Here is a 27391-nt window from a genome sequence, read left to right as displayed (position 1 = left end):
CATTGTTCTTTAGGGATATATTCAATTTTTATTAGCAGAGTTTAACAGAAATGTGCATTGGTCATAATGAGAACACACATACTCCAGTGTTTAGCTCTATAAAATAGTTTACTACATAAAGGATAAAAGGTTACATTGGAATAAAATAAGAAATGACTAACTTGGCTACATCTTTGCTAGCTTCTAGACTAGAGACTGGAAAATACTGACTGACTGAACAAAGAGCAATAAAACTTCAACGTATCTTTCTACTTAATTGCCCCTAATAAACTGGTTGCCCAATAGAGAATCCTAATTCTAGTTCATTAAGAATAGAGACTCCCTTTTCTTTGGCAGGAATCCTCACTCGAAGCCTAAGTAGTTACATACAAATAGGTTTACTAAGTAACACAAACAGTTTAACTCATTCATGATTGAATGTAAACACTTGCTAATTCCCAATATGTTCCCCATGAGGAGAACTTTTACAACTTCTTTCCAAGGAGCACATATATACAGGCTAAGGATGCCACAGCCAAGGCGTGCTCCCAAATGTAAGCTCATCCCTGGGAAAACTCAACAGAACCAAAGTGACATCTCCCAAAAAAACCCCAGTGCCCCCTAAGCAGGCTGACCAGCCACTCGCCATTATTTCCTATGAGGACCAGCATCACCCCAGAGAGTCACACAGATCAAACTGAAGCAAGGGACAGCCTGGCAACTAGAAGCAAACTAGAAGCTCCCCAGAACCAAAATGAAGCAAGGGGACCAAATTCACACCAGAGAATCACATCCATTTTACCCAACCCAAACTGAAGCTAGGGACACTCTTGCAACTTAGCCCAATAGAACCAATGGGGGAATACCATGGAACAGAACCAAGCAGGTCCAGCCACAAGCACAAAACAGTGGCATGTGTCGAGCTCAGTTATATAAGATGAATCCCATTCCCACCCACTGGCCTCAGGCTGAAACTTGCTATGAGGCACTTGGAAAACCCAAGTCGTTCTCTCTCTGCAGCAGCTTTCATTATCCCCCCCTCCCACCCCTGCAATGAGGGAAGTTAAGTTTAGTTAACATTTGCTTCATTTGAGTGTTTCTGTGGGTTTCCTCTGTAACACCTGGTGTGTGTCGTTCTCTGCTTTCCCTAACATTTCGCTCCTTTCTTACTCCTCTGCAGAAATTTGTATTAACATGAGCAAGTGATTTTGTGGTGTGTGTGTGTGTGTTTGTGTGTGTGTGTGAGACAGAGAGAGAGAGAAGGGTCCAAATTGCAGTGTGCATTTGCTGTGCCGACTGAGTCAACTCTGTCCTGCTGCTGCTTTTTTACCTTTTGAGTCTTGGGAAGAGCGTCCCCCCCCCCGCATAGACTCCCATTGTCACCACGGGATACGTGGTAACTGACGGCGGCGCAAACATGAAGAAAGTGGTGCAAATGGGCCTCAAGGGCATTCACTGCATGGCCCACCAACTTCACCTTCTGGTGAACTATGTGCTCGGTCTGGGTTCCTCGCTGCAGAGGACCCCGTAACTCGCGACTTCCACTGTCTCCTCCGGGCAGAAGAGCCCTCCTGCTGGCCTGCTGGCAGCCGTGTGGTGCTCGTCTCTCTCTCCCTTTCAAGAAGCACAACATGGTGATGCTTCTTCTTGTGCTTCTGCAGGCTGGTCTTCGAGAGATGATTCACGTCCCTCCCTCAACTGACCCAGGGCCTGTATTCTGGCACTGTGCAGACGGAGGGGGCCCTTAGTCTTCTGGAAATGCTCCCAGAAGCTGGAGGACGAGGGCTACCCCTGCAGCTGTGGGCTCCCCGGGGGACGCCTTCTGTGAGGCACTCGGGCCAGATGCACTGTGTCTAGGCTGGGCAGAAGAAGATGGCTGAGGGTGAAGGGGTAGAAATGTGGAGGTCACCCCTTCCACACTCTCTGGCTCTTCTTCCACCATTCTCCTGACTGTTCATGAAAGGCCTGCTGCTGGCCTCCATGAAAGCTGGGGAATGCTCACCGATGGTGGGCCCCCACGCCAATTCCTCCAACATCCTCTGGGCCCCTGGGTTGAGCAAGAGGAACAGAAAACTCACGTGCCAAAAGACTCCTCATGCTGCTGCTCCTTGTGCTGCTGGTTCTCAACCACTGGAGGGGGGGGGCCTCAGCACCAGGCCCCTGCCCAGTGCCAGCTCTGGCCTCAGGCTCCTGGGCGGGGGGTGCTCCTGCAGCTGCCCATGGGAAGAGGACCTTGCAAATCTTCTTGCTGTCACCAGGAGCCAGGCTGGTGAACGACAGCTGCACTGGGGTGGGCCTCCTCCACTTAGGTTGGGGGGAGAGCCACAGCCCTCTCCTCTTCCTCTCTAGTCCTATTCCTCGCCTTTCCCACTAACTAGTAGCTAACCTTCTTAAACAGGCCCACCCACTCAAAGCACCTAGCCAAAAATGAGAGTTTGTTTTAAAAACTACTTACCTATTCTAAATGCTTTTTTCTGGTCTAAACCTGGAAATGGACACACACATCTCTTTCTAAAAGGCCCTGTTAGGTTAGTAATTGGATGGGAGGCTTTCAACAAAGACCAGAGTTGCAGAGGCGGGCAATGGCAAACCACCTCTGTTAGTCTCTTGCCATGAAAAACGCACTAGGGGTAACCACAAATCAGCTATAACTTGAGGGCTGTCTCCACCGCTTTTTAGGTATTTGGTGGCACTACACTAGCAAGCAGCGTAATTCCTCTTCAGGAATGAAGTTACCCCTGAACCCCAATCTACAGGTAACCCTATGACAAAAAGCCTACTTCTAATATGCCTGGCCTGGCTCCAAGGGAGCCATAGGTAGGCAGGAAAAAACCTAGTTAAATGCACTAATGGGCAGCCTATTTGTCTATAGAATTAGAGTAGAACCTGAACTTTTCTTTAATAATATTTTTATTTTTTAAACAGTAAAGGTTACAGAAGGAAAATGGGAAAGAGAACAAAGGGTTTAAGTTTGCAAGAAAAAAAACTATAGCTACACATTCCAAGGATTATTAAAGTGCAGCAATTATATAACATTTTTCAGGTATATAGAATATTAAACTATATATAAACAAATTAAAGTGAAAAAATTACTATTGCAAGTTACTTTATAATGACTAATTTTAAAAAGAACAAACCTTAAAATATTTTCAGTGATATAATAATAGTCTTGCATTTATAGCTATTTATGTATAAATTATTTTATCGTATTAAATATATTATTACTGATTACACCACACTAATCAATTATATAACATATATATGTTTAATTGACTCTGTATCATGAATTTAACACTATTACTATTTCCATAATTTCCCTAGTTCCATTCAGATCAAAACTCATATCAAAATTAAACTTTTATTACTTATATCCTATCTTTGTTTATAATAAAAATAGTATATTTCCCATTTCTTTTCAAAAATTTAATTGGTCTTTTGTTTACATAGTTCACTAATTTGTCCATTACTGCATATTCGGCCATTTTATCTTCCCAGTTTTCTTTAACTGGACATTCTTTCACTTTTCATTTGGTTGCCATTACTACTCTAGCCACCGTCAACATATAATCTAAACAATTCATGTAGAGTCCATTCAATATTATCTGGCAGAATTCCCGGCAACATAGTCTTAGGTTTCATAGTAAAGTCAGTTTTTAAGATCTTCTATATCTCAGCATATATATCTTTCCATTTTAAAAAATATTTTACAGGGCCACCACAAGTGGTAAAAAGTACCTTCTGCCTCTTTACACTTCCAACCCAACTGTCAGGCTATGGATGACAGGATATGGCAGACAGGTCCCTGCACCATTGCAACAAGGAAGTCCAAGCTTTTGGTTAAATGGTTTTATTCAGAAGTCCAATCTTTTCCATATATATTTCCATAGAGTTACTCAGAGGCAAGAAAGCATCTCAGCAGTACATACTTCCTTGATAGGAATAGAGTCTTGAGGAAAGTACAACTCTAAATACTCAATCATTTCCCCCCTCCCACTTAGACCACAGGTTTGCACGGGAAGGTGCCGGAGAATGCATGACAGTGAACTGTAACATTTCAGACAGTACAAGGTCACTTCTGTGAGCTTCAAAGAAATGAGATAACACAGCTGGGTTCTCAGGCTGTTAGAGAAACGAAAGCGTTAGAGCATTTGCAAAATGCAAACAAGGTACAGCATTAGCAGCATTACAGCATTATCAATGGTTTAACACACAGAACAATGTTATGGATGAAGGGGTACAGACATGACACCAACCCTATATATTTCTTGTCCATTTTTTGGAAATCTTTTGGGGTAATATACTATCAATAAAACATTTTATACCAATTTTCTCTTAATGATTGACTGGTGGTGAATTTGATATCTTTCATCCATAAATTTTCCCACTTTTGAATGTTCTCCTCCAAAATTCGGAACCCATTTCAACATACACGTTTTAACTTGTTCTGTTTCTGTATCGTATTGAAGTAAGAGTCTATACATTTGTCGTAACACGCGCTCTTTCTGCTGGGTAATTATTTTTTCAAAATCAGTTAATTCTCTTATTTGGCCTCCATAAATTTGGATGGCCTCTTTTAATCTTGAAGTTACTTGAACATATACCAGCCATTGTATCTTCTTCTTCAGTTATTTGCCACATTTTTATTTTTTCTTGAGGGTTTATCATATTTTGATTGGTTGTAATATCATTGGTTTTCCTCATATTTTATCACAAAAAGCAATTATTAGTGATATCTCTGGTGAGATTAATCCTCATTCTTAAAGAATTCCATATCTTTAACAAATTGTCTCTAATTACATGACTGTTATGTTGCATTAGAGCTCTTTTCAATACCTACAAATGATTATGCAACCCTTCGATAATGTCCGCCACTTCTAATTTCATTAATCTGTCATTTGAATTTATAATCCAAACTAGGCAAGCTGCTTGATAATACAACTTAATATTGAGTACTGCCAAACCTTTTTTTCCCATCTTGTAACACTTTAAACCTAATTCTTGGAATTTTTTCCATTCCAGATAAATGTATTTCTCTTTTTTTGCCAGTCTTTTGTATGCATCTTCTCTTGTATGTTAATTGGTGTCATCTGAAATAAAAAATTGACCTTTGGTAAAATATTCATTTTAATTGCAGAGTTTCTTCCCAGCCAGGTCAGTTTAAAGCCTGACCACCCTTTGCTGTATAGGTAGAGGACTCTAGTCTGCCTAGATTCCACACACACACACACACACACCACACACACACACACACTTCTCATCCCATTTCAGGAGAGTTGAGGGGGATCGCGTGCCACTTGAGGATCTTGATGAGCTTAACTCCCTGTGGAACTGTGCACCTCAGTCTTCAGCAACCTTGATGTCTGTATATAACTGCAATATGAAATAGGAAGGGCAATACTGTGTGGCAGCCAGAATGCACACAGAGAAACAAACCCACAGTAATAAGGTCTACAGACCCATACAATAATTATGCAGTCACACAAATATAACAAAATAAGCCAAAGCCCTTTATATATATGTCTTAGTTCAGGCTGCGGTTCACAGCTATTAGGTAAACACTATAGAGAACGCACAAACCAAAAGTGCTCCCCTGACAGGGTGTAAACATCCCAAAAATCACTTTCAATTGTTGTGGAATGGTATTCCTTTCTTCTTGTATACAGTGGTCTATGATGGAAACGTTCCTGAGACCAATGCCCCACTGGGAGAGACCACAGCTGAGACGTCCAGCCCTCAGGGAAGATGACAGACCACCGTGCGCTCAACAGGGCGCAAGCTATCAGGTGTCCTGGTATCTGGGATCCCACATTGTTTCTAGCTCTAATGAAGAACTGGGAATAAAGCCTTGCATGCTTTTATTCCATCTCTCCTGCTTTCGTAGCCCTTCCTACCAACGGAAGATGGCTTACAGCCAGTGCAAAACATCCCTCCTCCACTTTTGTCATTCCTTGGAACATTGAGAAATGCTGCAACCTTGAACAGCATAATTGCCCCACCATCTTTACCTCCTTTGCACATCCTTCCTGCTTGCTTTGGAGGTTTAAGGCTGTTTTTTGTCCTGCCCTCCTGTCACCTCGGACTGACGGAGGAGGAAATAAACTGTATGCAGTTGACTGCAACTGTATTCATCTGAGCCTTCCATTCTCAAACCCGCAAAGCTCAGGCAATTCCTTTCATAGGAGGAGCTCCCAGTTTATACTCAGGTCTTCTCCTGACGAGCACAGAGCCCCTATGTGAGGCCGTCAAAGAAGGTTATTAATCAGCCAAATTGCAGAGAACAGCTGGAAGGCACGCTATGAAGTCTTTAGCCAGGTCCAGAGCTTCAGCCGTAGTTATCAGGTGTTAAACCAGGTTATGCTTAACAGCGCTCCCTGGGGATAAGAAAGGATGATTGAGAATGTTCCCTTCAAGGGCATGTTGTTGTCTTTTTATGGAACAGCATATGATTCCGTAAGCCAGATACAGGAAAATTACCAGACGGTAAAGTCGCTTGCTGTCATTGCTACTGGCCCATTGGGTACCACCCAAGTCTGTATGCAATGCCCTCAAACGTACCGGCATCACTTGGAAGGTATTCCTGCCTTCAACCTTAGGTTCAAACACCTCATCTCTCAGCTCAGTGTCACACTGCCAAGGGGGTAGTAAGACGACGAACGACTAACCAACGCTGAGTCTAGCACCCTTCTGTTCTTCTAGATGGATCACACTCCTTTATTTTCTCTTGGGATTCTGTCACTAATTTTTCTTCAATCCTGTCTATAGAGACAAGGCTTTTGACATGTTTTCTGAGTGACCACCCTGGTATAGGCTCCTCTAGAGCAGAAGCCTGTTCTCGTGCCTTCAGTGAGACTCTTTATAGTTTGCTGGACAGGGGTGTTACTTGAGCCTCCATTCCAGAATAACTTTATTAAGTTCACAGGATTCACATGCATCCCTCATCCACTGTTTGTTTGTTACGAAGAGCTTGCACTGTCAGCCTTAAGGAGTCACGCCACACATCTCTATACATCTCAGCCACAGGAGGGATCTTTGTTCTATAGGTGATGGATGTTTTCAGTAGACGGTGCCTTCCATTGCTACTCTTACCCCTAGTAGAACTATACACTTCATTGAGCCTGAATTCGGTTCCTCCATGGACAGGATCTTACTCCTGGTTATCAGAATCAGGAAAGTTTGATCTCTGATCATCTCTGTATTACCAAGTGTTACCAATCCATGTTATTGGTTTGGAAACTACTCGTTCTCATAGTGACCATTATTTCTGACCCATTTCTTAACTGAGTATAGGGCCACTGTAAATTGGGTTTTACATCACTTTAACCTGGTGATGACCCATCAACAAGCAAAGCTGTTTACCCCAGGATCTGTATTTGGATTGTTGTCACGGTGGGCCCAAACTGAGAGTCTAACTCAAGGGTGCCCATTCAGAAGATCCTGTGCTGACACTTCTATAACCACAAATGCTTCAACATTAGATTGGGGTTCACTTCGTGGCCTATTCTTTGTTCAGGGTATTTGGGTATCTATAGTATCTAGAGAAAAAAAAACAAAGAAAAAATCCCTGCACATTACGGTATTCTGACTTAGAGCATCCATTCTTTTCCCCCTGCTTCTGTTGCAGATCTATTGTGCATCTTGAGAGTTTGGATTACCACGGATAATACCCAGCTCTGCACTATCTAACAAACAGGGAGGAAACTAACTCACTGTACAGAGACCACAGGTCTGTTTGTATAGGCTGTAGGGAATAAGGCCCTACAGAAAGAAAGAAACCACAGAGTGGAGGTGCTCAGTGCAACTGTTCACAACCACCATGAATTGGCAAGTATGTCCTGTCCATTTCATCTGTGAATTTCCTCCACCATGGACTTCCTTACATTACAAGGATTAAATAATTATGTCCCCTAGTGGGTACCGGATCCCTTCCAAATTCCTTTGACCAGAGGTTTCCTTGTAGTTCCACTTACTTCCCTGATACAAGGATACTTGTAGAATTTGGATTTTCCATGCTCACTGCATTCTTCTCATCTTTCTTTGGTTATACTGCTTCAGGGACTCTGTCCCAAAATTGATGCCTCTGCTTCCCAATACTACCAGACCCCCTGTGTAGAGATCAGGTATGGTGGTGGAGAGTGCCTTGAAGTCATATCTGACTTGTGGCGACCCCTGGTGGGGTTTTTGTGGTGAGAAACTGGCAGAGGTGGTTTACCGTTGTCTGCCTCTGCAGCCCTGGTCTTCGTTGGAGGTCTCCCATCCGGTTGCTGGCTAGGGCTGACCCTGCATAGCTTCTGAGATCTGTTGAGCTCAGACTCACCTGGGCTATCCAGGTGAGGGCAGAGGTCAGGTATAGCACTGTCATATAGCACCTCTGAAACTGACCATGTGGCTACTGAACCCTCAAGACCCTCTTTCTCCAAAGAGATGAACCAGGCCAGTTTGAATACCTGCAAAATGGTATTTTTTGTACCTTATGGTCACAAGTGGAATTGATTACTGATATGGTTAGAAACTAAAGGACCATCGCCCTTCCCCTGACCATAAGCAACTAATTTTAATACTTGCTATGACTTCATAACCAGGACCAATTTGTGTCTTCTATTATAAAGTACAATTAGCTGCCATATCAGCCTTTCATGGCAGGGTTGACAACAACATGTTTTCTTCTACCATATTTCTTGTTTCTCAGAAATATCATTGATACTCTTCCTCTGAGAATCTCTCCAGTTTCGTTATGGAGTCTCCTGCTGGTTCTCTTTCTCAATTAAGATTAACAACCTTTGAACCTATGTTTTACTGCCCCTTATCTCAGAAGGTGGCATTTATAGTTGCTGTAACATTAGCCAGATAATTGGGGGGGGGGGTTCACAACCCTTCTGGCCGATTCCCCATTTACTCAGTTCTTCTGAATGAGGTTGTCTGGCACATCAGTCTCAAATTCCACCCAGCGGTGGTGTCAGAATTTCACCTACAACGAAAGGGTCATGCTGCCTGTTTTTCCCTAATGCTACTTCTGTAATTCACGCAGGTTTAATATGAAGAAGGAATTTTGTATCAGTTAGAAGAACAAAAGGGTTCACAGACCCAAATGCCTTCTTTGATCGCTTTGTAGGGGAATTTAAGCCATTAATATTTATTGGTAAAATATTTAGTCTCTTCATTTTGTTAGAATGCTGCTGTCTGATCTAATTTTCCTTCTGCGTCATCTGGTGTGTTTTTTTGTTCTTCTCTAATCTTTTCTGGTCTTGTTGATCTTCTGAGGTTTTCTCTGCTGACAACTTGTCATAAAGTTGTTTAGCTTGTTCAGTCATTGAAATTAACCTTCTCGGTAGAATCTGGCCATTGATAGAATCATAGAGTTGGAAGGTACCTCTAGGGTCATCTAGTCCAACCTCCTGCACAGTGCAGAATAATAATAATAACTGCGCTTATATACCACTCTTCTAGACATATTAGTGCCTCACCCAGAGTGGTGAACAAGTTATTATCCCCACAATACAGCTGGGGAGCTGGGGCTGAGAGGAGGGGCTTACCCAAGGCCACCTACCGAGCTCATGGCAGTAGTGGGATTTGAACCAATAGAGTGCTGATTTGCAACTGAACCACTTAGCCTCTGTGCAACAGCAGTTTTCTCTACTTTCACCATCTCCCTTCCCCACAACCCCAGTGATTCCTGTCCCATGCCCAGAAGATGGCAAAACACCATCAGGATCGCTAGCCAAACTGGACTGGGGGAAATTGCCACCTAACTCCAAGGTTGCAATCGGCCTTACCGTGGGCATGTAAGAAGGGGCCACAAGAACTAAGCACTGATTCAGAAACATTGCTGCCTCTTGAAGGTCATCTTTCACATATGCCTCCTTTTGGAGGGGTGGCAAAGAGATATTGATCACCTCTCTTTCCACTGGTATTAAAAATAACACCCTCTGGGAGTTGAGACTTGGGAGCTATGCAGAAAGCTCTCCAGTCAGAATGCCATCATCCCATGGGAAAAGCCAAATTCCCTACACAAGCGTATTAAAGGGGAAAAAACTCTCTCTTTGTTACCTAAAAGCTACCAGTTAAGTTTTTTCTTTACAATACCTACCCAAGTAGCTTAACTTAAAAACACTTTTAAAAAATTCACACTTCACAGCCCTCTCGGGATACCCAAAAAGTACACACAAACACCATCAGGTAATTTAAGCTAAACTGGCAAGCCCCCCGCAAACACTCTCTTCCCCACAAAAGAACAAACCTGACCCAACAGCTATTGAACACCAAACCAAACTTATGGCAACAGAAATCAGAAAAACATGAAGCAAAAACACTATAAAGAAAGGGCACCCCAAGCCCCAACAAAACAACTGTGTAATCTCCCCCCCTGCCCCCGTCCAAAGAACAAGCAGGAAAATTAACAGTTAATATAAAGTGAGAAATCAAAGTCCCCTCTACACAAAAGCTCAACTAAAGCCCTCCCACGCACACAGCAAAAAAGCACTTTTTAAAATGCAAACTAAAAAACTTTTCTGCCTCCCCCCGCATCCTGTCCCTCCCAATTGCCAGGCCAACTCCCTCCCCACAAAGAGAGGAAAAACCCAGTGAATCTAACAACTCAAACCAGGTAGCAGGAGAAGTCCTCCAGGTGCAGGTCTCAGCAGGCAGTAGCAGAAATCCATTCGCTCCAGGATCCAGTCGCAGACTTGCAGTCCAAAGCAGCCAGACCACAAAGAGAGAGCCAACAGCCAGCAGCAAGCCAGGTAGTGTTTCTTGGTCTCCAGGCCAGAGCAAAATGGAGGTTGCCTGAGGCAAGCCTCCTAATTTAACTCCTTGCAGCAGTTTAAAAATGCACTCTCCTTGAGAATCCCATTGCCCAGAAAAAGAGAGCTCCTGCGAGGATTGGCCACTCACTTCCCCCCTTCCCCCTCCCTTCTGCCTCTGTCTCACTCCCCCTTCCCTTCTCCCCCTCCCATCTGGTTAAAAAAAGTGGGAAACACTGTTTCTTTGCTGTTCCTTAGCAAAGGAACAGTTTAGCTGTGATTTCCAAAGTTTACAAAATTTACCGAATACATTTGGTAAACTTAAATTCGGTATTACTGAATCTGTTTCAGTAATACCTTTTAAATTCAGTAATACTGAATCAAGTAAAATTACTGAATCTGATTCAGTAATACCTTTTAAATTCAGTAATACTGAATTTTACTGAATCAAGTAAAATTCGGTACTTTTACCGAATACTGAACCCAAATTGCACAACCCTAATTGGAGAATCAGCTGACCCAGGGCTTTTTCAGCGTTAGTCCTCATACAGTTAACCCTTTTGGTACACTGGCTTCTGGCTTCCTCCAGACATCTCTGTTCCAAATAGCCTCTGGGAAGAAGTGCCAAGTGGCTGTTTCTGACCTTCCATGACAAGTTTCCTTGTAGGGATTAGCCAAGTTCCTTAAGTGGAAGAAAGGGTTGTCAGAATTCAAGTCTACAGTCTGGGGACAAACAGCAGGAGGCCCCTCTGGGAATACTTAGCGTATGCAATAGTCATAGGATTTGCTTCTTGGGCAGCTGAATTTCTGATGATTTTGTTTTGCAGAACTCCATTTGAAATCCGATTCACCATTATTTGGTGTCAGAATGTATTTATTAGATGTTTATGCTCTCTTTCCTCCAATGAGCCGAAGCCTGTGGCTTAGGTTCTCCCCTTCTGTTTTATCCTCCCAACAGCCTTGTGAATTATGTTAGGCTGAGGGGCTCCAGGTCACCCCTGGCAAGCAAGCAGTGATTTGAACCCAGATCTCTCCAACCATTTCCTGGCCCAAGTGGGCCTGGAGGGAGTGGCTTTGCTCCATAAGGAGCAGCCCCAGGCAGGGAGCTTCTTCTCCCCTCTATTGGCTGGTTTTGAGATGGGGTTTTCAACTGTTGTGGAGCGGGACCCCTGGAGTGCAGCTGCTCTGATACCTCTTTTTGTGTCTCACAGCTTGTCAGCATTGGCTCCTCCTATAACTATGGCAATGAAGACCAGGCTGAATTTCTATGCGTTGTCTCCAAGGAGCTGCACAATACTCCATCTGGGACTGCAAGTGAGCCCAGCGAGAAGGCCAAGGTGAGTCACCAAGTGACCAGCAGGAGAGGAAGAACATAGGGAGCAACACAGCCAGCAGGCTTGGAACTCTTGGTTCACCTGCCGGGCTGTTGTGTATAGCAGAGAAGAATGCAAGGTGCGGCAATGGCCTCTGTGGAGCCAGGACAGGGCTGGACTGGCTTTCCAGCCCCTGCTTGGAGCGCTGGCAGGCCTCTTGGTTCATGTCCTCCACTGACACAGGTTTGCATCTGGGACTGAATTGCCATAGGCACCAACCTCTGTGCACCCCTCCCCTGACCTCATGGCTGTCTGGAGCGGAATACTGAAATCATCCCCTAGCAGTTGAGAGACCTGGTCTGGCCTGAGGGCTGTGTGTGAGTGACTGCCACACTGCTGCAGCCTGGGCCCTGGCTAGATTGAGAAAATGCCATGTTGTAAGCCCAGATCTAGATTGGCTCTCTAGTCATGCTGAGAAAGACGTGCATGGCTGACAGTGAACTCAGAACTCTGAAAAGCCGAGGCAATATGTGGTGCTCCAGCTGCCTTGCAGAAGAGAGAGCCGGCAGTCAGAGTTTAGGGGAGGGGTGTTGGTGCTCTGTTGCTGGGGGTGGGTGGGGGGTCCCCTTCGCAATCTGGAAAGAAGTGCTGTCTGAAGTGAATGCCTATGGAAGGATACACAAGGAAGGGGCAGCTGCTGGCCGGAAGACATACGGGGAATCTGCTGGCCGGCCCAGAGTGACATTTCTGGGGACAAAGAGCTAAACGTTCCACCAGGTGTCTCTCTCTGCTGTGTTGTGGCACAGTGAGTGCTGCCATAAAGTGTTGAACATGTGGGTAGAATGGGCGTGAGCAGGAGCAGAGGGGGCGGGGAGAGGGGGGCATGCACGTGCCTGGAGTGGCAGGGTGGGCTTCTTGAGGATGTTGGGATTCTGCACTCTGCCGTACATTTAGAGCCCCAACTCTGTCACTCACCTTCCCACCAGGAAACCCCCAATTAGGAGGAAGTTGAAGGAAGGGAGAAGGAAGTACAAAAGATTACAAATTAGCCACGTGTGCTAATGCCCCACAAGTGATCATTCCACTTTTGGAGGAACACTAGTTTTTGAGGTCAGTTTTTTAACCATCTGTCTTGCAATTCTTCAAGATTCCTGGGAAAACTCACAACATGCTTATCCTAAAGGGAAAAGAAACACATCTTGCTGATTCCCCCCCCCCGCCCCGCCCAATGTAGATTACAGAAGAATGGGAGGAGAGGAGAGAGAGAGAAATTACTGAGCCAATATTTACTGTCTTTGGTCAGTGTCTTCCTGCACCTCTGCATGAAACAGGAGTGTGGCTTCTCTGACGGCTCTATAAGTAGCTTTCACTGGCTGTTTGTCCACCCTTTTAATTCTTTTCTGTTGCTGCACCTTCCCTGCCTGTGGGCTTAGCTGGCTGAGCTGCTGGCCATCTCCGCTTGAGACTGAGATGTTCCTGCTGGCTTTTTCTGGGTGTAGCCGTCACAGCAGAGAGGCTGATGTGGTGCTTCTGGGCACTGTATGGCTTCAAGCCAGGCCCAAGTCTGGTGGACTCTCCCGGTGGCCGTGGGCCTATCGGAGACCTCTCCTGCCAGGCTGCTAGTACAAGAGCCTCGCCTTTCAGCTGCCTGCCTCCTTCTCTTTCTCTCTCTGGTTCCAGCTGGGGCATGCCTGGCCTTGCTGTGGCATAACTGAACTTGCCCTCTTTTCTTTTGCCTCCCCTTTCTTTACACTGGCTGCATGCAACTCAGAGCGAAGACGAAGAGACGGATTGGGAGATGCATGACTCAGATTAAGTTTGAATGCCAATGGTGAGCACTAGGATTTTGCCCGTCCTCATTTCCTGTTGGTGGTGTCTTGTGGTTGTAGCTGCTTCATGAGGTGGCCTTGTAGTTCAGTTGTATGTTGGCTCCTTGAGGGAGTGTGGGTTGTGATCTTTCTTGCTGTGCTGGAGTGGGGGCAGAGTAAGAATTCTTCAGAGCATGCCTGGGAGCAGTTTAAGGAAAAACCATAGAATCATAGTGTTGGAAGCGGCCTTACAGCCCATCTAGTCTAACCCCCTGCCCAGTGCAAGAACAGACTAAAGCACCCCCGACAAGGATTCTTCCAGCCGCTCCTTGAAGACTGCCAGTGAGGGGGAACCCACCACATCCATAGGCAGCCGATTCCACTGCTGACCTACTCTTAACGTGAAGTTTTTCCTAACGTCCAGCCAGTACCTCCCCTCCTGTAGTTTAAACCCATTATTGCAAGTCCTGTCCTCTGCTGCCAACAGGAACAGCTCTCTTCCCTCTTCTGAGTGACAGCCTTTTAAATACTTAAAGAGAGCAATCATGTCTCCCCTCAACCTCCTCTTCTCCAGACTGAACATTCCCAAGTCTTTCCTCGTAGGGAACAGTCTCCAGGCCCCCGATCATCCTGGTTGCTCTCCTCTGCACCTGTTCCAATTTGTCCACCTCCTTTTTGAAGTGAGGCCTTCAGAACCGCTCAAAGTACTCCAGGTGAGGAGGCCTGACTAATGCAGTATATAGTGGGACAATGACACCCTGTGATTTGGGTGTTAGGCCTTTATTAATAACCCTAATACTGTGTTTACCTTTTTCGCTGCTGCATCACACTGAATACTCATATTTAGCTTCCTATCCACCCATATCTCAAGATCTGCTACCCAGAAGTGTATCCCTCATCCAGTATGTATGTTTTGCCTTCCTATTAACCAGGTGGAGAACCTGGCACTTACCCATGTTAGAGGGCTGCAGTGCTCTGTGCACACAAGTTCTGGATCCTGAGCAAGGCTATACCGTGGCCTGCGCTGGTATCCGGTCTAAGGGTTAGGGCCCCCTTCTCAAGCCTCGCCATGGGGAAGTCTTCCTGCTGTCAGTCTTGAGGAACCGCGTGCCGTTTGGGGCCCGCTTGTTTTCTTGCAGCATCACAGGATCCCTGGCTCGCGGTGCAACGTGGGGGGGGGGGGGTTCAGAGGCAGCATTCGAGCTGACTGCTTTGAGCGCCTGGAGACGGAGCCTTGCAGTTAACACAGACTTGTTCCTAGTGCGAGTCTCTAGCTCAAACGAGAGTGGTTCATGGGGAGGGAGGGAGGGAGGGAGAGCGTGTTGGGGTAATGATGGAAGGCAGGATTGCTGGACCTGCCCTGGAGTGCCATTCTCCATTTGGCAGGAGGTTGACTCTTCCCGTCTTTTCTAGTAGGGGCAGTAGATGAGGTGTGTCGCAGCCTGTCTCCCACCCCTTCCTCCCAAGAGATTCAGGGCTTGTGTATTCGGGAATGGGTGTCCGCTGCCACCTTGTCTCTTTCTAGTTCAGAAACAAAAGTGGACAGTGCAGCTCTGTTGCCTGGTTCCAGGTTGCCTGTATCTACTGACATCTCTAGCTGGGGCTGGAGTTGGGGAAGAACACTCTGTGGTTCAGAGGCTGAAAGGCAGGTAAGGATGGACATCATAGAGAAGGTTGCTGGAGGAAGGAAGCTAGAAAGGAAGGAAGAGGGCCAGTGGGGAAGCCGCAGTGCGGTCAGTTTGTCTTCCTAAGCCAGAACACCGTTTTGATCCAGTTTGTCCAGTTGGAAAGATGCCGAGTCACTATGGTCCTTGACAGGCAAGAGAGCTGGTCAGTTTGATTGCTCCTGTGAGACCAGCACTACATGGGGGAGGAGGGTAGTCGCAAAGGCCTCCTTTATCTCCATTGACCAGAAAACAGTGGTGGCCAAAAGCCAATGCAAGCCATGTTCACATCTGAGTGAGTGTTTGTGTGTGGGAGTTGTGAGTTTGAAAAACATCATGTCCAGGTTCAGCATGTATAGGAAAGATTGTTCTGGACAAGTGGTTGGAGTTCAAGGTGTCTCCTTTGGGAAGAGACATCGTCTTTATCCAGCAAGGTAGTTGTGCTCCTCTGAGCACATGGAAGCTGATCATAAGCTTCCTTGCAAGCCACAAACCAAGACCCCGAATTTCCAGAGAAATCTAATGGGCCTTTGTGAAACTGTCACTCAAAAGCAGTATTTGAATTGGACCATTAAAAGAGGATGGTTAGTTGAACAGTTAACATTTGGTGCACAAGGACTTCAGGGCACTCTGATTACTATCAGATCATTCTTTAATATGTGATTATCACACTCTTCCACCAAAGAACTCAGGGTGATTTACATTGCTCTTTCCTTCTCCACTCTGTGAGGGAGGTAAGGCTGAGTGCGTATGACCAGCCCAAGGTCAACCAGCAAGCTCGAATGGCAGAGTAGGGATTCAAACCTGGGCATACCAGATCCTGGTCCAACCACCACACTTGCTCCTCGAACTCATCAGTTCTAGAAAGGGGATTTTTGCCCTCCTCATCTCTCCCCCCCCCCCAGCCTCAGGGTATGAAGTGAACCACAGCTGTGAAGACGGGAATTAGTGCACCCTCATTGAATGTGCATCGCTTACTATCAAGGGCTGGAAGTGGACCGCGTGTTCCTGTCCCTCTTGAAAGAGGGGCATGGGGTGCTCTAGTTGGATAAACTACTTCTAATGTGGTTAGAAAATGAAGCCTTGGCCCATTTAACTTGAGCACTGGTTTAGAAAATGGTTTTCTCTCTCTTTGAAGGGGGGACATGAGGCATCCACTCAAACAAAGGACTGACTTCATCACATTTTGGCAGCCCTGACACCCTGGTTATTAGTGTGAAAGGGGGGCATTCATGGGAGTTCTGTTGCTCCTTAATATGCTGCAGTGAGCTGGGCAGGACCGAGCCGATTTCTCTGGCAGGCTGGACGGTGCATCACCACTTGTGGGAATGCAGGCTTCATGAAATGGGAGAGCAGGTTCAGCATCACAAGTGGCTAAATTGCGCAGCTGTTCTAGGCATTCAGCTCAGTCTGTTTTTGAGGTCTGGACCATCAGAATGGGGCTTGCTAGCCCAGTACTTTTATGGGAATGGGGAACGGTTCCGGTATAATCTTGCCCCCACCCCCCCACCCCCACCTTCAGCTTGTCTTGGAAGCGGCTTGGGCTGTGCAGCAGTGAACCTGCCTAGCTTTTCCAAGCAACTGTTCTCTTCGCTGTGCTTCCCGGAGACTCCTGGCATCCAAGTGAGAAACTCAGGTGTTCGGCCTGCCTCCGAGCCTTGCTTTCAAAAAGGTCCTAGGCAGGGCTGAGTCTTTGTAGAGAAATGATCTTTTTGTTGGGCCTTGTTGGTGAATGTTGCCTGGCTCACCCATTTCACTCCCTCCTCCCCCCAGATCTTGCAGGAACGCGGTTCGAGGATGTGACATCCCAGTATTGGATGCTGAAGAACAGCCAAATGAAGAGGCTTGGCCGGCGGGGGGAGTCCTTTCTTCAGACAATTTTTGTGGATCTGGATTTTGAACCTTCCGTATGTTTGGTGCAAATGGAGCAGGCTGTGGGAGGATGCCTGTCTTGCTGCAGAAAGGACCAGGTGGCTTTCATGCCAGGCAGGGGTCTTTCATGGTCTGAGTGATGTTCATCCCATGGAAAGGTACACCCCGCCCCCCCCAAACCCCCCACCTCTTCTGCTGAGAGGAGTGCTCTGCCCAGTGCAGTATCTGGAGGAAGCTTTGCTGAGTGCTTGGAAGCAATTTGGGTTTTAATCCTTGAAAGGCAGTGAAAGGGCAACATACTTGGTTCTATGCATCAATTGTGCAGGCAAGTTCTTGGGTGGCACCTGTTGACCGCTCTTGCATGGTCCTTGGGGCGCTAATACAAGCCTGCTGTCAGAAGTCAGTGGCACTAGCCCAGGCGAAAGGGCTGCCAGTGGGGAAATGCGGATCTCTTTCCCACCCCTGTTTACTTCAGTGCACAAAGGGAAGAGTCGGCCTGGGAAGAAATCTGTGGCCTGTTTCCCTGGAACTGGCTTTCCTCTCTTCTGATCATAGATGTTGAACTCCACTGATAGCTACATTTTAAGACTGACGGTCAATTTAAAAAACAATTCTCCAATTTTATCCACCTTGTTCCTCCTCCACGTATATGCTTCCACCCAAAGTTGTGTTCAAAAATGGCTGCACGTGTTCACGCCCTGTGACAGATCTGGAAGCAGGCCTGCAATAGGAGTGTCTCGAGTGCTCCACCTTAATGTTTGTGAATGTTGGCCAAATTGCCCTGAAGCATAATGGTGTATGTCATCCAAAAAAAAAAAAAAAAAGGAATGCATTCTTGCGTGTCTTGATATCCAATGTTTACAGTCATTTCTATAATCTCTTTATCTATGCAGAACTATCTGGTGTTTTGGTAAAGATTGTCCAAAGCACTTCTTGTGGTTTCATTGAGGGAGGGTCATGGCAAATGTGAAGAGAAACAACTGGAGCTTTTTCATGTGCTGTGTTTAGATGGAACCATTAGCATGTCTTTGATATAGATTTCAAGAAGTACGGATTTCTTGCTGCTTTCACGGAGCACTAGCAGAGGACCCCACGTGTCTCTCAGGCCCGCTAGCACTCTGAGCATACTTTAAACTGTTTCATTAAATAACTCCCTGAAGTTTTGCGTATACATGTTCTTTATTACTCTCTGTCTCCAGCTCTCTGCCTGAATTGTCACATATTATTAATCAGAGTTTTGGCCGAGAATATCTGTGCAGCACAACCACAAATGGCTAGGCTGGCCTGCCTGCCCCTCCTCTTGCTCTTCCAGTTTGCTATCCAGACTGGTCTGTACAGATAGGTCCTGAATCCTCCTCAGCATATAAGCATTTCTTTGTTTTTTTTTGTAAATGTTACAATTTTGATTGAATTTACTAAGCTGTGACTTTCCTGAAGGGAGAAAATATTACTACTTTCATAGGCCTCTGTGTTTGATCACCTTCAAGTTGATGTCACCATTTCCCTTAGGAAAGAGCATTTTACACCTGCCACGAAAGATGGTGTCTGCATGTGTCCACTACAAAAGTTGACAGTGAGGCAGCCGAAAATGACCTGCCACCTGGCTGATCTCCTTCAGTGGGGGAAGGCATCCAAACTGGTTAGGCTACGCCTCCTCTCACTCCAAGCAGGGCTATGCAAATTTTTGTGTATACCTTCCTGAGATCATGCATGTGTGTCCCTCCAGTTTGAATAGCCCTACTGCCCCAAGAGGATGCAAGAGCTTAGCTCTAACTACCTAGAGAAAAAAACGTGGGAAGAAACCTAATGTCCTGGACAGGCAGCAATGAAGAGTAATTCCCCCCCCCCAAATATCCAGGGCCCTGGGTCTATTGGGAAGAGAGAACATGTGACAAATAAACCCTCCCCATCTAAGGCCTCGGGCAAAGGGGATGGGCAGATGGGAGACACTGCTTCCAAAGCAGTACAAGCTGATCCATGAGGGATTTTAGGGGCCCTGGATCTCTCCTTGATCAGATCTACCTTACCCTCGCCAATGGAGCAACACTTGGGAAAGCCAAGGAGGGTCTGATTCCTGGTGATGCAGAGGCTGCCAGGCTGAGCCGAGATATCTTCACACTGGGCGTTAACAGCCCCGTGGGCAGTGCGTTGATACCTCATCTGATGGCTCAAGCCCCCCTTGGTCACTTCCTGGTGGGCCAAAATCCCAGAACTGGAATGTTCCCAGCAAATTTTCTCCCCTGCTGGCAAGCTCTGACTGCTATTCTGGGGACACTGGCTACAACAGGAGCGACAAATATGGTGGGCACACCATTTTTCCCCATTCTTTTCAGATCGCCTCCTATGGAGTGGATGATGCAGACTTGGAAATTGGCCTGAAGTGGAAGGGAGAACTGGGTTTGATCAAGAGGGAGCAGTGGATCATCAGCAGATGAATAGAGACTAGAAAACACTTCCGAGCATGCAGCCCTGCTCTCTCCACAGCTCTAGAGTCAGCAGACTCTTCTGTCTCATCAGCTCTGGAAAGAGTGCAGCCCAGGAACAAGCTGCGGGCAGGCTGGGCGGGATCACCGTCGGTGCCGGCTCGCCTGACAGTCCCGCCTGCGCTCCGACGAGGAAGCCGTGGCTGGTGGCAGCCGCCGGCCCAGGATGTAGCCGCCGGCGCAGGCAGAGATCCAGGACAGGGACCGGCTGAGTGGGGCCACCGCCTGGGGAGACTTGCCCGAGGTGCGGCGCCTCCTGCAGCACGAGCTGGTGCACCCAGACTCGCTCAACCGCTTTGGCAAGACGGCGCTGCAAGTTACGATGTTTGGCAACACCTTTGTAGCGCAGGAGCTGCTGAAGCAAGGTGCTAGTCCCAATATCCAAGATGAGTCGGGCACGGCTCCTGCCCACAATGCTGCCCGCACCAGCTTCCTCGATACTCTGAGGATCCTTGCAGAACATGGTGCTGACGTAAACATACCTGATGCTTCTGGTTCACTGCCCCTGCACATTGCCATCCGGGAAGGACACACTGATATTGTACGCTTTCTGGCACTTGGGTCCAACCTGCACCATCGAGATGCTGAGGGACGGACACCGCTGGAGCTAGCATAACATCTGGGGCTTAGAGACATCCAGGCAATCATTGAGCAGCACTTCTCCATCTTAGCTTAGCCCAGCCCTTACTTGGGCAGAAGGAACGGCATCAGCACCGAATCACCTCCTTTGTGCATAACTCAGGCCTCCTTCGCTAAGGATTGTCCCTTGACGGCCTCAAGCCCTAGAACAGAGACAGCTTGTTCTGTCCTACCTCACACTCTGTGTTCAGTTACATTTATTGTTGTTTCTATTTATATTATTTTATGGGTTCTCTTCTCTGCTTTTGAGTGCAGCCCAGATGTAAGCATTTCAAGGCTTCAGATAGAAGCATTAAGGGAGTCAGATCAGATAGAGCCAGATCTCTATCCCTTCCCCAGTCCACGAAGGTTTGCAGACACACTCAGACAGAGTGCGCACTCTCTCTCTCGCTCGCTCTCCAAGACAGGACTCTGGCACGGAGGACTCCTTATCTATTAACCCATCAGCTATCATAACATCTGATCGGGAGGAGGGAGAGTGGTTGGGGGCGGAGTCATACACGAAAGACAATTCAGCCAGGCTATTCCAGCCAGAGCACTTTCAGAGGCTGCTCAAAAAGCTGGTTACCACTTTAAATTATCTCAGCCAGGAAAAAACTTCAGAAACCACTCCGCCCACCCTTGATGCTAGAAGGTTTAAGAAGCCGCCCAAAAAGATGTTAAGCTGTCCTTTCTTTGAGAACTTTGAGGAAGTTGAACATTCAGAATGTTTCGTACCATGCTGCGTGTCTACTGTGCAATCAGTTGCAAAGAGGTATTACACTTTGCCTGATGGGATAATGGAGGATCTTAAAGTCTCCCAAGTGGACCTTCCTGTAGTGGCACTACAGGAAGGTCCACTTAAGAGTGGTGTTGACAAAAGATGGGGGTAATGCATTGAAGGACCGAGTGGACAAAAGGAACATATCTGCCCTCAGAAAAAATCACATGAGGTGGCTTGATTAGCCATAAGAGCTTAGGCAGTTCTTTCCAATTTCACCTGCACAGTAGTAATCTGGTCAGATTACCTACTACAACAGCCTGAACCAGATCCACTGGCTATGAAAAGGTCTCTGCTAAAGATAAAAAGAGCTGCCCAGTTTTCTTCAGATGCCTCACAAGACAGCATCCACTTTTGGACCAGAGCCAAGCAGCAAACATAGTTGTAAGAAGGAACCTCTGGCTGAAACACTGGAAGGTAGACACCTTATCTAAGTCTAACCTATCCACTGAAAAATATTCTGGTTGTCTGCTCTTTGGAGAAAGAGCACTTGACAGAGTCCTGGTTGAAACTAAGGAACAGAGGAAGGCTGTGCCATCTGCATCCTCTAATAAGGAGAAGGACTACAAGTCAAAGTCCTTTTAGTCCTTTTGTCCCTACATACCACCAACCACACCCAGAAACAACAGGGAATCAAGACCTGGAAGGCAATTTACTTACCAGTCCAGATTCCACACTTCCTGAATATAAAGCAGCAGGACTCAAGGACTCGGAACTAAAAACCTTCAGCATGACTCCAGGATTTGGTATAAAGCTTTTGCTTTATACCAACATTTGGGAAAAGACCACCACAGGCCTTATCCAAGGTGAAAGTTGGATACAAGATTCAATTTTCGATGCTTCCCCTTCATCATTTCATCCAGTCACCAGAGTATCCCTGGATAAAAACAAAGAAGACCTGATGCAGGAAGCGAAACAGCACCTGCTGGAAATTGGGGCCATAGAGCCTGTCCCCTTTCAACAACGTTTCCAAGAGGCATATTCTATCCTCTTTTTAGTCACCAAGAAATCAGGGGACTGGAGGGCTATAATGAACTTAAAGGACATCAATCTCTGGGAGATGACAAAAATTCAGAATGGAATCCCTGCAATCCATTTTGCAGTCAATACAACTGGGAGACTTCCTAACATCCTTGGACCTCAAGGAAGCCTACCTGCACATCCCCATATACCCATTATCCAGAAAGTACTTTTGGTTTGTCTTCAGGGAGCAGCACTATCAGTACAAGGCTCACCCCTTCGGGCTGTCCTCGGCACCAAGGATGTTCACAAAGGTACTGATTATCTTGATGGCAGCCTTAAGACAGCAAGGAATACACACGTACTCCTGTTTGGATGATATTGTAATAAGGGTATCAATCAAGGAGAGGTGCAGTTCACACACAGAGACAGTAGTTCAGTTCCTCCAAGACCATGGGTTTCTGATAAACACTCTAGTAGCAAAGGTTTACTTGCCACTGAAAAGAGACACAGATTAAAAAACTAATTACAACCTTACTACCTCAAAAGAGTGCAGATATAATGATGCTGGCACAACTCTTGGGACTTCTCATAGCTACAATACACTTAGTGACATGGGCCAAGTTCGCTGTGAGGACACTGCAGTGGACACTGATCCATTACCAAAGGGACATAAGGGGGAAAACCCACAAAAGCATCACACTGGCTGTGGCGCTAAAGAACTCTCTAGAATGTAAGGGACAACAAACAATTTGATAAATGGCAAAGGAAGTTATCAGATTTTGTGTGGGCTGGGAAGAACCCCTGAGTAAAAATGAAAGTGTTATGTGATGCTAAAGAAAGAGGAGGACTACAATTGCCTAATATAAGACTATACCATGACGCAGTATGTTTAGCGTGGCTTAGAGATTGGATGTTATTAAAAAATCAAAAACTACTTACACTTGAAGGATATAAAAAGCACTTTGGTTGGCATGCCTACTTATGGTATGAAAAACTTAACGCAGACTCTATGTTCTTGCATCATTACATAAGAAGAAGACTTTTTACGGTCTGGTCAAAATATAAAAAATATTTAGATGACGGCATCCCGATGTGGGTGGTGCCATTAGAAGTTGTCGAACCAAATATAACTTATAACAGAGAACAATGCTTGACCTATGAAGAAATTTTGAAAAAGGAGCAAAATATGGCTAAGTTGAAAACTTGTGATGAGTTGCCATTTCAATATGGTTGGTTCCAATACAGACAGATTAAAGACTTATATGATTCGGATCGTTTGAAATTTGGATTTAAACTGAAAAATTATGAACTGGAAGAAAGCATATTGCAAGATGGGGGAAAAAAGATATCTAAAGTCTATAAGGTCCTGTTAAGATGGTATACAGAAGATGAAACAGTTAAAGTGCAAATGGTGAAATGGGCCATAAACTGTAATAGAGATATAACAATGGAGGCGTGGGAACACTTGTGGAAGAACACCTTAAAGATATCAACATGTACTAATATCAAAGAAAATGTGTATAAGATGATGTACAGATGGTACCTAACACCGAAGAAAATAGCATACAGAAATAACCAAATGTCTGATAAATGTTGGAAATGTAAGAAACATGAAGGTTCATTTTATCATATGTGGTGGACTTGTGATGTTGCAAAGCAGTTCTGGAGGAATATTACAGAAGCCATGTCTCAAATTTTACAACTTCAAATAAATAAAAATCCAGAACTGCTTTTGCTGGACATGAACTTAGACGGAATTAATCCACAAGACAGAACACTAGTATTTTATATGACAACGGCGGCAAGAATATTGTATGCTCAAGTTTGGAAGACACAAGAAGTGCCATCTGTTGAGAATTGGATACAAAAACTACTACATATGGCTGAAATGGACAAATTAACAAGAAAACTAAGAGAACAAAATCCAGAGGAATTTTTTAAAGACTGGGGGAAACTGAAACAATACATAGAAAGTGGGACGTAAAAGGGGAGATGTGGTTATTAGACAATTTTTAGTTTTTGATTAAGGAGGGAGATAGTGATCATTACAAGGGGGAAATATGGACAACGATGTGAAGTAGTTATTGAGTTAAGAGAACAATTTATTTGCTAGATAATCAAATAATATTAAGTAGAGTAGTGTTAGACATTGGGTTGGAAAGCTGTTGGAAGTCTATAGTAGAGAGGGGGGAGGGAAAGGGTGGGGGAATAGATTAACAAAGGGCAGATTTGGAAAATGTAAACATTTATATGATACTCACCCAATAATTTTTTTTTAAAAAAAACCTCTCTAGAATGGTGGACATCCCTGTCCAATCTATCACAGGGAGACCCTCTTTGCCAGACCATCAAATCATAGTAACAACAGATGTCAGCCTGAGAGGTTGGGGAGTCCACTGCCTAGACAAGGTAGTTCTGGGGAAGTGGTTCCCCAACAGAGAGAATGAACAGCATAAACTGGCTGGAGCTCAGAGCAATAAAACTGGCATTGCTAGCCTTCCAGAAACAGATTCAAGAGAAGTTTATACTGGTAAGGACAGACAATATAATTGCCAAAGCGCAGATAAACCATCAAGGAGGAACAAGATCCCTCCCTCTGCACCAGGAAGCTATCCAGAGAAACACCTAAAAAGTCTTTGTGCTCAACATATCCAAGGAACATTAAACATATGGGCTGATTGGCTGAGTTGGCAACGTGTGGACCAGGCAGAGTGGCCCCTGAATAACCAAGTATTCCAAGTCATCACCAAATGTTACAGAATGCCAGTGATGGACCTGTTTGTGTCTGCCAAGAACAGGAAAATACCAAGATCCCTGTCCAGGTTCGACAAGAGGGAGGCTGAAGGGATAGATGTCCTGTATTGGACCTGACCAAAAGGCCAACTTTCACCCACTGGCAATCATCACCAGAGTATTAGCAAAGATAAGGCAGGAAAAAGTGGACCTCGTTCTACTGGCCTCATTCTGGCTGAGGAGAATATGGTTTTCCGAACTGATACACATGTCGATCAGAAGACTACGGAGACTTCAGATCAGGTACGATCTGCTGTCCCAGGGACCGGTCGATCATCCAGATTCAGCCTAGGTAAAATTGACAGCATAGAGACTGAATGGAACAACCTTGAATTAGGAGGACTGCCTAAAGAAATCATAGACTTTATGCTCCAGGCCAGATGACTAGCCACTAGGAAAATATCAAATACCAGCAACAAAGCCCATTGTGGGAAAAAATACAATGGGCTCTAGAAAGGGGAGGGCCAGCAGGCGGGCATTGACACCTGCTCAGCTCCCGGTTCCAGCCAGGTGAAATGGATATTACCGCCTGCTCCGCTCCCAGTCCCGGCCAGGTGAAATAGTTGGCATTGCCACATGCTCCGCTCGTGATCTCAGCTAGTGAAGGGGGGCGGGCATTACCACCTGCTCCATGCTTGATCTCAGCCCGGTGAAGGGGGCGGGCATTGCCACCTGCTATGCGCCTGATCGCGGTTGGCTGAAGGGAGGGCAGGCAGTGTCTCCTGCTCTGTGCCTGACCCAGGCCAGGTGAAGTGGGGGGCATGGCCGCCTTCTCCGCTCCTGATCCCAGCCGGGTGAAGAGGGGTGGGCATTGCTACCTGCTCCACACCTGATCCCAGCTGGTTGCAGGGGGAATAGACATTGCCACCTGCTCTGTGCCTGATCCTGGCCAGGGGAAGGGTGGCCGGGCATTGCCACCTGCTCTGCTGTTGATACCATCTGGGTGAAGGGTGGGTGTGTTGCTGCCTGCTCCATGCCTGATCCCAGCCAGGGGAAGGGTGGCTGGGCATTGTCACCTGCTCCACACGTGATCTCATCTGGGTGAAGGGTGGGGGCATTGCCACCTGCTTCACGCTTGATCCTGGCCATGTGAAGAGAGCAGGTATTGCCACTGCTCCATGCCTGATCCCGGCCAGGTGAACAGTGGGGGCATTCCTGCCTGGTCCGCGCCTGATCCTGGCCAGGTGAGGTGGGGAAGGCATTACCACCTGCTCTGTGCCTAATTCCTGCCAAGTGAAGGGTGTGGGTATTGCCACCTCCTCTGTGCCTGATCCTGGCTGGGTGAAGGGGGCGGGCATTGCCACCAGCTCTGTGTCTGTTCCCAGCCAGGTGAGGGGGGGCGGGCATTGCCACCTCCTTCGTGCCTTATCCCAGCCAAGTAAAGGGGGACGGGCATTGCCACCTGCTGTGCACCTGATCTGGACTGGGTGAAGGGGGTGGTCATTGCTGCCTGCTCTGCAGCTGATCCCAGCTAGGTGAAGGGGGAAGGCCTTGCCACATGTTCCCCACTGGATTTCTGCCAGATGAAGGGGGTGGGCATTGCCACCTTTTCCATGCCCCAATTGCTGCTGGCTGAAGGCAGTGGGCGGGAAGGAGGGATGGGCTGCCTCACCTGCGCTTCCCACCACAGCGTGCTCTCTGGAGGCATGAGCTTCCTCGCCTTGACTTACTGCCACAGCGGCGCCCTCTGGAGGTACACCAGGATAAAAAGTGAGTTGTCTGAACCACAGCTTGCCTTTTATGTAATAGGATACACAAGCAACTTTCTATTTTTGGTCGATTAGCCAAAATAAGGATCCACTGAACCCATTTAGACAGGAGATTATTACTTTTCTACATACAGGTTGGAAAAAAGGTCCAAGGACCAACATGTTAAAGAGACAAGTATCGACCACTGCTGCTGTACTTAGCAACTGGATTACGTAACTTAGCCTCTAATAAGCAAATCAGGCATTACATAAAGGGGACGACACAACTAGCCCTCCCAGTACAACACAGATTCCCAGCATGGAGCTTTTCCAAGTTTTGCAGGCTTTTGTAAAAGCACCTTTCAAACCCTTGCTAATTGCAGAATTAAACATTATGTCATGGAAAGTTGCCTTCCTAGCCACTATTACCTCGGCAAGGAGGGTGTCAGAGTTACAGGCCCTTTCAGTTCAAAAGGAGCTTTGTACCTTTCATAAGGATTCTGTCTTGCCAAAGAGCAAGAGGTTCTTTTAGGATTTGGCAGCAGTAAACACACAGGTGTGGAAGGAAAGCAATTTATTAAACAAAGCAAGTAAAATACAAAAGAGACATAACTTGTTCACATGGAAAGCCACCAGAGCAGGGGAAACATACAGCATTTCAGCATAATAACATAGCAGACTAGAGGAAAGATA

The 27391-nt window shown here is 46.3% G+C and overlaps 1 protein-coding gene and 1 pseudogene across 2 annotated transcripts in view; both read left to right on the top strand.

Annotated features, from left to right (window-relative positions):
* LOC129340665 (BTB/POZ domain-containing protein KCTD5) overlaps positions 1 to 18531 on the top strand; it is a 37448-nt gene extending 18917 nt beyond the window's left edge. Inside the window, exons 5-7 of one of the 2 annotated variants that reach the window (XM_054995584.1) lie at positions 11927 to 12052; positions 13800 to 13859; positions 17274 to 18531. In XM_054995584.1, the coding sequence (XP_054851559.1) occupies positions 11927 to 12052; positions 13800 to 13844 (171 nt within the window). In that variant the 3' untranslated portion in view covers positions 13845 to 13859; positions 17274 to 18531. The remainder of the gene's footprint in view (positions 1 to 11926; positions 12053 to 13799; positions 13860 to 17273) is intronic. The other variant, XM_054995585.1, reaches the window with a different exon arrangement.
* A 1490-nt stretch (positions 18532 to 20021) lies between these two features.
* On the top strand, positions 20022 to 20531 carry LOC129340596 (cyclin-dependent kinase 4 inhibitor D-like; annotated as a pseudogene).
* Positions 20532 to 27391: the final 6860 nt, after the last annotated feature.

The sequence above is a fragment of the Eublepharis macularius genome, chromosome 12 (genome assembly GCF_028583425.1).
Source record: "Eublepharis macularius isolate TG4126 chromosome 12, MPM_Emac_v1.0, whole genome shotgun sequence".
NCBI classification, from domain to species: Eukaryota; Metazoa; Chordata; class Lepidosauria; order Squamata; family Eublepharidae; genus Eublepharis; species Eublepharis macularius.
The sequence above is the reverse complement of the archived record's forward strand: the minus strand, read 5'-3'. Positions and strand labels throughout refer to the sequence as shown.